General features: G+C 42.7%; 1 protein-coding gene across 1 annotated transcript in view; it reads right to left on the bottom strand.

The window, feature by feature from the left end:
- FLG2 (filaggrin 2) overlaps positions 1-10,847 on the bottom strand; it is a 30,524-nt gene extending 19,677 nt beyond the window's left edge. Inside the window, exons 1-2 of the mRNA XM_065946674.1 lie at positions 10,710-10,847; positions 4,442-9,725 (exon numbers count right to left, since the gene is read on the bottom strand). Of these exons, the coding sequence (XP_065802746.1) occupies positions 4,442-9,725; positions 10,710-10,847 (5,422 nt within the window). The remainder of the gene's footprint in view (positions 1-4,441; positions 9,726-10,709) is intronic.
- Positions 10,848-15,130: the final 4,283 nt, after the last annotated feature.

The following is a 15,130-nucleotide window of genomic DNA, read 5'->3' as shown; positions in this document are numbered from 1 at the left end:
TTAAAACATTCTTTAACATCATGTATAAAAACAAGCTACATGTAGTATTATTTTAAAAGGTCCTTTCTGGTTATTTCATAACTCAAAACATAGAAGTCTCTCATAACACAGAGGACTATGACTTAGCAGTAGTAGTAGTAGTAGTGTTAGTCGCTCAGTCACATCTGACTCTTTTCGACCCCATGGACTATAGCCTGCAAGGCTCCTCTGTCCATGGAATTCTCCAGGTAAGAATACTGGACTAGGTTGCCATTCCCTTCTCCAGGGGATTTTCCTGACCTGGGGTTCGAACCCAGGCCTCCTGCATTGCAGGCAGATTCTTTACCATCTAAGCCACCAGGGAAACCCTAGACTATGACTTACACTCCAACAAAACAATACAGTGCATGCAGTATGTCCAACTTAAACTGAACTTCAGTTTCCCATATCTAAATGTCATCTTTATCTAGAAATTTAAGGAAAGAAGAATTTTTTTCTCTGGTCCTCCTAATTTGGCCACTCAGAGTTTCTCCTCAATGCCACGTGCTCCTCCCTGATAGTACAGACATGCTTTGAAGAATGCTTTGACTTCACTTAGTATCCTTTGGCACAGAAATGTTTTATCCATAAAATACTGATACACAGGTTGTACTAGAGGGAAAATCTCTAATTGTACACACCATATGACTCATTTCTCAACAGAATTGCATCTAATTCAACTCTTCACAAGGGTTCCATATGTATGCACTCCAGTTTCTAACCTTTTACCTTGTAGAGCATACCTGCTGTCTCACTTTTACCTTTCATCTTAGAAAGGGAATGTGTAATTCTTTTTGAATTATTTTAGAATACTTTTGGTATAATTTATAAGGGGTAATTGCCTTCAATTTGGCTAAAGCAAATTACTTATGGCCTTAACAGTCTGGAATATAATTTTTTTCATTATATTTATACTTCAGATGAGTTTGGTCAAGGAATTATCAGTATCACTGATAAATATACACTCACAGAGTAAAGGCAATTTAACATTGATTCAAGGAACTGGTCAAGTTTTAGACACCCTTAAATTTCATATTTAAAGGTTAGAGAGTGGGCAAATTATGAATGAATGAATGGAGTGCAGAGCCCCTGGAAGAATGGAAAGTACTTTGGTTTAAGAATCAGAAACCTATACCCTGATCATAGCAGCACTTCTAATTATCTGCACAATAGAGGCAAGTTAATCTCTTTGAGTCTCGTTTCCTTAACCTACAATAGATTTTGTTTGGATGAGATTAAACATGATATTTAAATTTCTAATGATTCTTTGATAATTAGCATTTATTCAATGATGTAATATAATGGAATTATAATTATATATAAAGTATATATAATGGTGGATATAAATTTTCATATATATGCATATAAAGCTTATAAATGATGGATATATAGATTTGTGTAAATTGGTTACCATTTAGAGTTAACTACCATATCAGTTCAGTTCAGTTCAGTATCTCAGTCGTGTCTGACTCTTTGCAACCCCATGAACCACAGCACACCAGGCCTCCCTGTCTATCATCAACTCCTGGAGCTTGCTCAAACTCCTGTTCATTGAGTCAGTGATACCATCCAACCATCTCATCCTCTGTTGTCCGCTCCTCCTGCTTTCAATCCCTCCCAGCATCAGGGTCTTTTCCAATGAGTCAGTTCTTCACATCAGGTGGCCAAAGGATTGGAGTTTCAGCTTCGGCATCAGTCCTTCCAATGAACATCCAGGACTGATCTCCTTTAGGATTGACTGATTTGATCTCCTTGCTGTCCAAGGGACTTTCAAGAGTCTTATCCAACACCACAGTTCAAAAGCATAAATTCTTTGGTGTTCAGCTTTCTTTATGGTCCAACTCTTATATATACTCAGTTATTTTTATGTGTGTCACTACTAGTATAACAATAATTTTATTTTCTTCCACTAATAAAGTAACATGACTAGTGTTTTATTTATCACATAGCATGACTTAAAATTTGGATAGTTCTTAAAATGTTAAAATCTGGATAGAATATGTTTTAAGTCTAATCAGAGGAATGAGACTATTCTTTTGGTCTTTCATATAATTTCTTTCTCTAATAGTGGCTTGCAGTCTTGAACACCCATTGATGAATTGCACTTCAGTTTGAAATCCAAAGGTGAAGGTGGAAAAAAAGAAGCTTGAGTTTCTGACGGGAGGAAAAGATGATGGAGCATCAAATTCTGATTTAATGAATTATAACTCATTTTGGTTAGATTAAATGTGCTTTGCTTTGATTTTTTTCCTTTTAGTCTGTAAATTATGGGGATGATCTTTAATGTCTGTACTAGTTTTCACATTGTGAAATTTGCCTTTTGATTTTATAGCAATAAACTTTCTACTGAAGTTATTATTTTTTGTTCCTATTTTTCTGCTCCTTGTTATGTCTCTTTCTGTTTATAATAAACTCACATATTTTTCTTGCTAGGGGGGAGTATACTTTTAATTGTTTTTATTTGACTAGGAGATATAGGACCCCATTAGCCTCCATTGCTAAGGGATATTTCAATTAATATCTCTGACAGAGAAAGTCTGTGACTCATCAATATTATTTTCAGAGGTTGTGTGGTCTCGGGAAATAGCCACTTGGGGTTATGTTTAATAATGATTGCTCTGATAATCTCAGTTGACTAAAGTATCTGAGATCAACTCCTCAATATAGAACATTTCTTATAAATGCTTTGGATAGTGATTAGACTGAGGAAAAGATAAATGTGATTGAGTTTTGCCTTCTCTGGACTTTGAATAGTATCCAGGTATTTTTCTGTCATCTAGGTGTTCAAAGGTAGACAAGAGAAATACGCATCTGACCCCATAGCAGAAGGCTGTGAGGATGAATGAGAAAACAAAATGTAACTTGATGAAAAGTTTATTGGCAATTTTTATGCACTACAATTTTCTGGATCCTGTATCCAGGTAGTCATGTCAAAAAATTAAACAACAGCAGTACAGTGTTCCAGTGGTGGTACAAAAGATGCACATATTCTGAATCTTAAACTACTACATTTTTGTTGTTGTTTAGGACACAGAATATGTTACAATATTATTAGAGAAATTTTGGCTCCTAAACCATGTCTCTTAGCTTCTTGGATAGGTTTGTCAACAATCAATTAAATCAACCTGGAATATATAAAATTATTTTTAAATGCTCACTTTATTCCAGAGAATCCAATCACTTTGCCATGTAGTTCTAAATATGTCCCAAATGCAATTTACTTCTTCCATCCACTATTTTCTAAGAGCTCAATGATTATGGATCCTTACAAAAAAGCCTTGTACCAAAAGAAATAGAAAACAGTACTACAGTTAAATAGGAAATCAGACGTAAGCCCCCACTACCAAAAGAAATGATCATTTAAAATATCTTAATTCCATGTTGTATGTCTCATTTCTCGATTGGATTAGTTCTTATCTTGAGTTAGTTTGTCTTCCTTTGGTTTCAAATTATTATTCAAAGTAATAGCACCTTTGTTCTTTGATATATTCATAGAGTGGGGTGTTGCTATCTAAGTAAAAGGAACCTGAATCTGTTCTCTCTCTTCCATGGTAACCTCTGACCTCAGAGTCTCTTGTCTGCTTATCATCAACATCCTGACTGTATTTTCTCATGGTCTCTGATGGACTTGATCCAGACTCTTGGTTTTGCTTTTCCCCACTCCATGTGGTTACACTGCTTGAAAAATACCTAAAATTATTTTCTTCAGTTCCCAAAGGGACTTGGCTATCAAGTGAGTGATTGCCACTTGACTGCCCATAGCTGTCCCTTGACTGGCCATGGCTATATACTTGTCTTTCATTGGTGCTGAATCCAGACTGACCCTGAATATGTCCTGATTGTCCATCACTTGATCCCTGTGTTGCTAAATTTGTGCTGGATCTTACCAGATCATGAGAAGATGAATCTCCCAAGTGCTGATGGCTGGATGGAGGTACATCTATTGTATTGAACTCTGATTGTCTATGCCTCAATTCTGATTGTTCATGACTCTTTTCCCCCAAATCTTCTGAATACCCCTTACTATCACTATGGGAGGTTTGACTTCTAGTTGAACTAGAATCTAAATGGCTGTGGGCTGATAAGGGTTTTCCATGGTCAGATGCAGCGTGGTTCCTAAGCTGACTGCTATAAGTAGACCCCCACCTTGCAGACTGAACAAGGATATCTCTTGACTGTTCTTGAGTTGCTACTGAATGTCTATGACTAGATCCCTGACCTCCAGTTGTACCAGATCCAGAATGGTTATGGGAATCAATTGACAACCCATCACTTATCTCTGATTGTCCAAGACATGAATCTTGTCGTCCTATGTTTTCAGTTGCTTTTGAACCCATGTAGTAAAAACTAGAAACTGATAGTCCATGACTAGATGCTCGCCTGGTTGCAGCTCTGTCTGTTGACCTAAAAGGACTAGAATTACGACTGCTTGTCCTGCTACCACCAGAAGGTCCATAACCAGACTGGCCATAGTCATATTCGGCACTCCCATAACTGCCATGTCTCCAGGCTTGATCTGATCTATGTCTTTGTCTGCCACTAATCTGTGATGTAGAATGACTTTCACCAGAATGGGCATGAGTGTGACTTGACTGTCTGTTTGACCAAGTAGATTGTCCATGATCAGAGGAGACATGTCGGGTGGTGTCTCCTGACGGCCCATGAGCAGTTCCATGTCTCCCTCTGACTGTGTCTCCTGACTCTCCATGTTGAGATCCAGCCTGCCCATGAGTGGATCCTGAGTGGCTCTGTGAGGCATCTGCATATCTTTCACTGTCACTAGCCTCACTGTGACTGGATCCCTGTCTTCCCGCCTGACTGGACCCTGACCGTGTAGATTGTCCCTGACTGGAGTGGCCACGTCTGGTGCTGTCTCCTGACTGCCCATGAGCAGTTCCATGTCTCCTTCTCACTGTGGCTCCTGACTCTCCATGCTGAGATCCAGCCTGCCCGTGAGTGGATCCTGAGTGGCTCTGTGAGGCTTCTGAATGCCTTTCACTGTCACTAGCCTCACTGTGACTGGATCCCTGTCTTCCCGCCTGACTGGACCCTGACCGTGTAGATTGTCCCTGACTGGAGTGGCCACGTCTGGTGCTGTCTCCTGACTGCCCATGAACAGTTCCATGTCTCCCTCTCACTGTGGCTCCTGACTCTCCATGTTGAGATCCAGCCTGCCCATGAGTGGATCCTGAGTGTCTCTCTGAGACTTCTGAATGCCTTTCACTGTCGCTAGCCTCACTGTGACTGGATCCCTGTCTTCCTGCCTGACTGGACCCTGACCGTGTAGACTGTCCCTGACTGGAGTGGTCATGTCTGGTGCTGTCTCCTGACTGCCCATGAGCAGTTCCGTGTCTCCCTCTCACTGTGGCTCCTGACTCTCCATGTTGAGATCCAGCCTGCCTGTGAGTGGATCCTGAGTGTCTCTCTGAGACTTCTGAATGCCTTTCACTGTCGCTAGCTTCACTGTGACTGGATCCCTGTCTTCCTGCCTGACTGGACCCTGACCGTGTAGATTGTCCCTGACTGGAGTGGCCACGTCTGGTGCTGTCTCCTGACTGCCCATGAGCAGTTCCGTGTCTCCCTCTCACTGTGGCTCCTGACTCTCCATGTTGAGATCCAGCCTGCCCATGAGTGGATCCTGAGTGTCTCTCTGAGACTTCTGAATGCCTTTCACTGTCGCTAGCCTCACTGTGACTGGATCCCTGTCTTCCCGCCTGACTGGACCCTGACCGTGTAGATTGTCCCTGACTGGAGTGGCCACGTCTGGTGCTGTCTCCTGACTGCCCATGAGCAGTTCCATGTCTCCCTCTCACTGTGGCTCCTGACTCTCCATGTTGAGATCCAGCCTGCCCATGAGTGGATCCTGAGTGTCTCTCTGAGACTTCTGAATGCCTTTCACTGTCGCTAGCCTCACTGTGACTGGATCCCTGTCTTCCCGCCTGACTGGACCCTGACCGTGTAGATTGTCCCTGACTGGAGTGGCCACGTCTGGTGCTGTCTCCTGACTGCCCATGAACAGTTCCATGTCTCCCTCTCACTGTGGCTCCTGACTCTCCATGTTGAGATCCAGCCTGCCCATGAGTGGATCCTGAGTGTCTCTCTGAGACTTCTGAATGCCTTTCACTGTCGCTAGCCTCACTGTGACTGGATCCCTGTCTTCCTGCCTGACTGGACCCTGACCGTGTAGACTGTCCCTGACTGGAGTGGTCATGTCTGGTGCTGTCTCCTGACTGCCCATGAGCAGTTCCGTGTCTCCCTCTCACTGTGGCTCCTGACTCTCCATGTTGAGATCCAGCCTGCCTGTGAGTGGATCCTGAGTGTCTCTCTGAGACTTCTGAATGCCTTTCACTGTCGCTAGCTTCACTGTGACTGGATCCCTGTCTTCCTGCCTGACTGGACCCTGACCATGTAGATTGTCCCTGACTGGAGTGGCCACGTCTGGTGCTGTCTCCTGACTGCCCATGAGCAGTTCCGTGTCTCCCTCTCACTGTGGCTCCTGACTCTCCATGTTGAGATCCAGCCTGCCCATGAGTGGATCCTGAGTGTCTCTCTGAGACTTCTGAATGCCTTTCACTGTCGCTAGCCTCACTGTGACTGGATCCCTGTCTTCCCACCTGACTGGACCCTGACCGTGTAGATTGTCCCTGACTGGAGTGGCCACGTCTGGTGCTGTCTCCTGACTGCCCATGAGCAGTTCCATGTCTCCCTCTCACTGTGGCTCCTGACTCTCCATGTTGAGATCCAGCCTGCCCATGAGTGGATCCTGAGTGTCTCTCTGAGACTTCTGAATGCCTTTCACTGTCGCTAGCCTCACTGTGACTGGATCCCTGTCTTCCCGCCTGACTGGACCCTGACCGTGTAGATTGTCCCTGACTGGAGTGGCCACGTCTGGTGCTGTCTCCTGACTGCCCATGAACAGTTCCCTGTCTCCCTCTCACTGTGGCTCCTGACTCTCCATGTTGAGATCCAGCCTGCCCATGAGTGGATCCTGAGTGGCTCTGTGAGGCTTCTGAATGTCTTTCACTGTCGCTAGCCTCACTGTGACTGGATCCCTGTCTTCCCGCCTGACTGGACCCTGACCGTGTAGATTGTCCCTGACTGGAGTGGCCACGTCTGGTGCTGTCTCCTGACTGCCCATGAGCAGTTCCATGTCTCCCTCTCACTGTGGCTCCTGACTCTCCATGTTGAGATCCAGCCTGCCCATGAGTGGATCCTGAGTGGCTCTGTGAGGCTTCTGAATGCCTTTCACTGTCGCTAGCCTCACTGTGACTGGATCCCTGTCTTCCTGCCTGACTGGCCCCTGACCGTGTAGATTGTCCCTGACTGGAGTGGCCACGTCTGGTGCTGTCTCCTGACTGCCCATGAGCAGTTCCCTGTCTCCCTCTCACTGTGGCTCCTGACTCTCCATGTTGAGATCCAGCCTGCCCATGAGTGGATCCTGAGTGTCTCTCTGAGACTTCTGAATGCCTTTCACTGTCGCTCGCCCCCCTGTGACTGGATCCCTGTCTTCCCGCCTGACTGGACCCTGACCATGTAGATTGTCCCTGACTGGAGTGGCCACGTCTGGTGCTGTCTCCTGACTGCCCATGAACAGTTCCGTGTCTCCCTCTCACTGTGGCTCCTGACTCTCCATGTTGAGATCCAGCCTGCCCGTGAGTGGATCCTGAGTGGCTCTGTGAGGCTTCTGAATGTCTTTCACTGTCGCTAGTCTCACTGTGACTGGATCCCTGTCTTCCCGCCTGACTGGACCCTGACCGTGTAGATTGTCCCTGACTGGAGTGGCCACGTCTGGTGCTGTCTCCTGACTGCCTATGAACAGTTCCATATCTCCCTCTCACTGTGGCTCCTGACTCTCCATGTTGAGATCCAGCCTGCCCGTGAGTGGATCCTGAGTGACTCTCTGAGACTTCTGAATGCCTTTCACTGTCGCTAGCCTCACTGTGACTGGATCTCTGTCTTCCCGCCTGACTGGACCCTGACCGCGTAGATTGTCCCTGACTGGAGTGGCCACGTCTGGTGCTGTCTCCTGACTGCCCATGAACAGTTCCTTGTCCCCCTCTCACTGTGGCTCCTGACTCTCCATGTTGAGATCCAGCCTGCCCATGAGTGGATCCTGAGTGTCTCTCTGAGACTTCTGAGTGCCTTTCACTGTCGCTAGAGGACTGATCTGAGCCAGAGTCATGATGTCCAAAGCCAGTAGACTGATTTGAACTTGACCCTTGTTGGTCTGTGCCAGATGATTGACCTGAGCCCAACTCATGATGGCCATAACCAGACTGCTGTGATCCACAGTCATGGTGTTCAAAGCCAGAGGACTGACCTGAGTTTGAACCATGTCGGCCAAAGCCTGAGGATTGACCTGAACCAGATCCATGTTGGCTGTAGGTAGACTGTCCTGATATAGACTTTTGGTTTCCAAAGCCAGAGGACTGAGCTGAGCCTGATCCATATTGTCCAGCACCAGAGTGCTGATGGGAGCCTGACCCATGTTGGCCATAGCAAGACTGTCCTGATGTAGGCTCATGGTGTCCAAAGCCAGAGGACTGACCTGAGCCACACCCATGTTGGCCAAAGCCAGAAGGTTGACCTGAGCTGGATCTATGTTGACTACGTTTAGAAGTTTCATTTGAACCATACCTCTTTTGATGAGAGTTTGAAGAGTATCCACAGGAACCAGATCCCTGTTGACCATAAGTAGAAGACTGACTTACTCCTGACCCATATTGTCCACAACAAGAGGACTGACATGAACCTGTTCCCTGTTGTCCTCCACAATTCTGTGGTTGACCACATGTTCTATACCCATATCCTTTGTGCCTAGTAGACTGGCTACAGGAGCTAGGCTCATGTTGACAATATCCAGAGGCCCAACCCCCTGAGATACATCCATGACCTTCTCCACTACTTCCTGATTGATAACCTGATTGGGTACAGCTAGATTGGTTTCCTTGCTCTCCAAGTCTACCTGCCTGACAAGAACTAGAAGTGTTTTTTCGTCTTCCACATCCACCTGAATTGCTGGAACCACAGGCATGACTTTCCCTCCCAACATCTCCTGAACATTTAGAGCTAGACCCATGTTTTTGTCCTGCACAACTTGACTGAGTGGAGTTTGATTCATATTCATATGACAGACCACCATGACCTCTCCCTCTACCACTCTTTGATCCAGACTTGTATTCATCCCCAGATACCCTAGAGGGGCTAACATGTGATTTGTTTCTTTTTCCCTCCAGTTCTCCAGAGCTGGAACCATGTCTTTCTTTGTCATTACTCCATGAGTAACCAGAGCTGGACCCATGGCACCTTTTTTCAAATCCCTTTTGGTTCTCTGAGCTAGATGAACCACCTTGCTTTCTCAGCCTTCTGGAGCCAGACCCATGTCTGTGTTTTGCAGTTCCCCTAGAGCCCTCAGAACTATAACCATGCTCCTCTCCCTCACTCCAACTTGAATATCTGTAACCTGAGTTTTGTCCTGATGTATCCTCTTCTTCACCTTCAGTTTCACTTTCTTCCTCTTGGTGTTGGCGACTATGCCTGTGCTTCTTTGACCCTGAAGCTTTGCAGTATTTTTTGCTGAGAACCTTGTTGCAGGCCATAGCCAGTTTGAATACCATCAGAAGAAACTCAGTAAAGTCCAGTCTTCGATCATGATCTCGATCCAGCATATGCATGATGACATCCACTGTGTCTGGATCATCTGGGTTCTGTACACAAGCAATACACCAAAGAAGACCTGGTCAGCCTAGTCCATATACTCAGCTAAAATATTTGGGTAAAGCTGTAGAATTGTGGGAGACTTCCCTTGTGGCTCAGCTGGTAAAGAATCTGCCCAAAATGTGGAGATCTGGGTTCAATCCCTGGGGTGGGAAGATCTCCTGGAGAAGGGAAAGGCTACCCACTCCAGGATTCTGGCCTGGAGAATTCCATGTGCTGTATAATCCATGGAATTGCAAAGAGTGTTTTGCAATTGCAAACACTCACTGAGGGAGTGTTTGATGTTAGGTATTTTAATCCAATCAAGAAATATTTTAGGCTAAAACAGCTTAACAACACCTAGCAAGTGTGAAGAGGTAATAAAAAAGAATAAAGGCCATTGGGATCCTCAGCACATACAGTTCAAGGACCTAAGCTAGAGAAGTAGATACTCATGTATGGCAGATAAGGGGGAGTTGAATAAACCAAATTCAGTACCTGGTGTGTTTAACATACATTTTAAGCCTTGCCTGCTAATATATTCTATGTTATGATCTATAATTTTGAAGCTAATAACTGAGTCCTTTCCAAGTAAATAGAAAAAAAAAATTCTTGTATTTTGTTTTTAGTTTTTAGTCACCTTGGTTACTTGATCAATATCCCTTATACATGTTTTCCCTCTCTATATCTTTTCTTCCTCATTTGCTAGGGTAATTTATAAATTGATAGCGCAAATTTATCATATGCTTTTTTAGAAGGAAAAACCTGGGGACATGAAAATGTCTGACAGTCTGTATGGTGGGAGGAAGAAAATGATCACCTCTTTAAAAAAAATAAATGCTGCCTCAACAGCCTTTCTGATGTCCCCCAAAAGTACCACTCATAGTGTTAGCTCAAAGACCATGGGGATTGTGCACTTTTTAGCTATTCCTTGGTCATAAAACAGAGAATGTATACGATGCTAGTAGTTTTCAGTCCTGGTACATGGTCCTTACCTTCAGAATCGGACGGAACTCTTTCTCCAGAAGTTCCTTTAGTTCATCCTTGCTCAGTGTGGCACACTCCCCATCCTGCTTGGTGTATTTGTAGAAAGTATCAATTACGGTGACAACGCTTCTCAAGAGATTGGTCATCTTTTTGCAGGTTTAAATGAACCTGAAGGGAGAAAAAAAGATCCTCTCATTCATTTTATTTTAAGTTATAAACAGTTCTGATTTTAATAGTAATCATCCCAGTTTTTCAAATATCTTGTCTCTTTAAACCAAAATACCTCAACAAGTAAGACTAGGTCAGGGGTGATACAATACACATAAACACAGAGAAAGCTAATCTTGTTAACTTTGAGTTACTTTGCTAAGATTGAGCCATACATGGCATGTTATTGACTGATCTAGGACTAGATTTCAGATCTCCATGTCCTAGATGAATATATTCTCTACACAGCATCTCTACACTTTGTGTACTTTGGTGTTCTGGGTGTTGTCTTGGGGCTTCCAAAATTTCTAGAACCACCGAGATATATTGCTCCAGTCTCTCTGGCTAGTTTCACTGTTTTTGCTTGTTTGTCTTTTAAATCAAACGTACCAGACCATCTAACATGCTTACCTGCCTCCCCTCTGGGTACCAGAAGCTAAATTGGACTGTTAAGGCATTTAGCAAATTAAGAATGGACAAAGTGGGCTAACTCTATCCTGGTGCTTCAGAAGCATGAGATAGCCCTCATCAAAGCTCACGAGATATCCTAATCTCTGCCTTAACCAAACTCTGTTTTCTTTCAGTAAACAGGGGACAAGATTGAGCAATGCAGACCGCAGTTTGACTAGAGGATGATTAGATCTTGGAGCTCTGAAAGTTGCCACTGAACAAGGATGGATTTCTGTAACAGTGCTGGTCTTTTCCCTATTTCAGTTGGACAACCCAGAAAATATGGCACAAAAAATGACTAGGAAGAGAATGTGGAACAGCCTAGAAGAAACAAATTTCTACTTGCATTATTTTCCATAACAAAGGAAAAGTTATTCTAAAAAGACCCTGGAATAAACTAAACTGACCAAACAAATAAGCAAACAAAAAGAAGAAAAAGGAAAGAAACGAAAAGGAGGGAAGGCAGGAAAACCAAATATATATCAACTTTGTCTTAGCTCATACCCCTGGATTTATACCATGAACAATAGCCAACCAAATATCCACTGATGTAGCTGGATGAGTTTTCTCTCACCTGGTTCACCAAAGGAGAAAGTAGGATAAAGCCTGATGCAGCTTTCAGGGCGACAAAGGATTGAGCTAGTGGCCCTTATATAGCTAACAAGTGGGTGCTGCCCTCTGTGGGTTGGACTGATTCATTTTCAACAATCCTATCTCCTCCTCTGTCTGTGTTTATCTTCCTTCTTCGCATTCTCATCTCTGTGATGATTGCAGAAAGGCCGGTACTGGCCCACCCTCCAATATGAGAACATGTCGCACAACACTTTTCTCAGGGTCATACACTTGTGAAAAGCAGAGATAATGTTCTAGAGGACAAATGTCGTTCAATCCCTTTACTATCCACCAAAAGTAGCAAAATGTAAGCTACTTGGCAGTGTGTAATAGATGCTTATTTAATTGAAAATGAACCTGGGCCACCAGGCTAACATAATTAATGTCTTTTTTGCAATAATAATAGCTACTATTTATTGAGAATTTAGTATGTACTAGATACTATGCTGAATTCTTTTCACATATCATCTCATTGAATCTCTACAGCATTTCTATAAAGTTTGCACTGTATTTCATTTTACAGATGAAGAAACAGATTCAGAGATCATAAGAGCCCTCTCTAAGGTAACTCAGCTTATGAGTGGAGGAACTAGGGTTTGAACTGTATCTATCTTATCACAATGCCCTTTCTTTTAACCGTTATACTAGCTTACCTCTACTATACACACCTATTACACAAAAAAGCATGCAGTTTTAGGAAATATATGGAAGTATATAAAAAGAGTATTATCAGCCAGGAAGAGAAGAAACATACTCTCTGGAAGGCTTTTTTCTAGGCTATAAAATTATGTTAGTAGGCTATACATAAAAGTTGTTTTTTTCAGAAGTGTTCAAGGTGAATTTAGAGGGGGCTTTCTTCTAGCATTCTGCTATTCATTGGTGGTCTGGCAGTTTTGGGCCTAGACCCTTGTGAAAATGTCATTTTTGTACATAAAGTATATAAAATATAATACTTGAGGGAACTGCCTGACATGGCAGTTTTACATGCTTACATATTTATTGTTTGCAATAATCCTGTGAGGTCAGTATTATTGTCATTCTCATTTTACAAATAAGGAAATGAAAGCATAGAGAAATTTAATAATTTGTCCAAAATCACATCTTGGAAGTGGCAACACTAGCATAGAAACCCATACTGTCCAATGCTAAAGCATGCCTCTTAAGCACATATATACCACATATTTGGGGTCAGTCAGTTCCTATTTGGATGCTTGTTCAGGGAAGCCATTTATTTTATTTACCTCACCGTCTTAGACAATGCCTAGTATTTAGTTAGCAGTTAGAATGTCTGCTCACATAATGTTGATGGATATACCACTGATATATATCCATTGCTTTCCTAGTCAGGGATTCCCTGACCAAAATGACAACACGGAAAGTGATGTTGTCCCATGGATATTATGGTCATTTTCAATTGTGTGTATCTTTTGGAATTGTGCTTGTTTTTATTGAGATGACTCTTGTGTCAGGAAGACTTTCAGACCCCCAGATTCCACACTGAAGTAGATTTTTAAAGTCATCCTTGCCCTGCAACTTTAGGATTCTAGTTCCATTGTTTGCCCGCTCTCAGAACTCTGCCACTCTTGCTTGTATTTTTTGTGTTCAGGCCTCTTTTCCTCTTCTGACTTACAGATCACACTAGGTGAAAATATTGACTTAGGAATCAGAAATATTTGAGTTTAAATTTCAGCTCTGTCTCTTATAGGTAGTGTTTCTTGGGCAATTATCTGATCCTCTGAGCCTCAGTTTTCCAATTTCAATAATACGTACCTCACTGTGGAGATAACTTAGGATAACATGTGAAATTGTTTAGTACTTAACTGGCATATAATAAATGCTTAGTAAACTGTAAAATTATTGCAAGATGCTTTAAAATATTTTATAGCAACTATCACAGTGTTTTATTCATAGGAGGCACTCAATACTGTATGATAAAAATAAATCAGGAGCTAACGGTAAGCCTTTAAAGGCAGAAATACTCCTTATTTGTCAAAAGCATTGCTCCAGAAGATGTCATGACTTTTTTAAAAACAATTTTATTGAGATGTAATGAACATACTAAAATTCAACCTTTTAAAGTGTATAATTCAGTGGCTTTTAGTATATTCACAGAATTGTGCAGCTGGGTTTTAGTTAGTGTTCTTAAGTTTCTTCACTTCTCAATGCTTCAGTTTTCCCTCTGTAATAACTGCAAGGTGTTCTTAGTGTCAGGGGAATAAGTGGACACCTGTCAGATCATTTCAGCTGCAATTTTGGAGAGTAGTTATGATCCTACCAGAGGCCTAAGCACTATTTGGAAAGAAAACAAGGTGATGTAGGGATCAATTTGATGACACCTGCAGAGAAATTTCCTGCCTGGCTTCTGAAAGATTGTTTAACCCGGTGAAGCAGAGGCCTGGAGTCAGGGGTTAGGGTGCAACCCAGCTCACCATTTCTCCATGTCTGGATCTTCTTCTTGCACTATTCACTCATCTCATCAGATTCTTTGATTTTAGGCCCATTTAGTGAAGTTGTGCACTGTTGGCAAAAGGATTGTCTTGAGAGGGAAGCAACACCTTAGAATATTAAAAACAACTTTCATTATACCTGTAAAAAGTCCTAGCTTTGGGTTTTTCCACTGAATATCAGCTGAATTTTGTTTCCTATCTCACTGTATTCAAGGGGGGCCTTCTCCAAGTTAAATTAGTCTCTTTTAGCGTCCTGTTCAGTTCAAAGGGAATTCCGTAAAGGACTTGCCTTAGAGCTTAAATGATCCTGCCCCTATCATTAAGAACCAAACATTTCCTCTGTGCTGGGACTCTTAGGAGTTTGGGGTTTCTGAACAAACTCGACTTAGAACTGACAACCTCAGAGTTGATCCAGGGATGCTGAGAGTTATTATACGTCTCTTTTCTACAAAAGCAATTTAGGGAACTATTCTTGGCTCATAATATGATGTAGTAGGAAAGAATACTGACTTTGCAGTAAGACAGATTGTTTTTATATTACAGCTCCAACATTTACTACCTGTAATACCTTGGGCAAATTTCTAAATCTGAGTCTCTTTCCATTTCTGTGAAATGAGAATAATGTCAGACATGTGAGACAAGATAATATTAGGGTAATATTGACCACATAAATAAATTTTTAAAAAAGAATTTAATTTCTTTTCTTTTCTTTC

The sequence above is a fragment of the Muntiacus reevesi genome, chromosome 1 (assembly GCF_963930625.1).
Source record: "Muntiacus reevesi chromosome 1, mMunRee1.1, whole genome shotgun sequence".
Lineage (NCBI taxonomy): Eukaryota > Metazoa > Chordata > Mammalia > Artiodactyla > Cervidae > Muntiacus > Muntiacus reevesi.
This window is presented reverse-complemented; position numbering and strand designations above follow the sequence as displayed.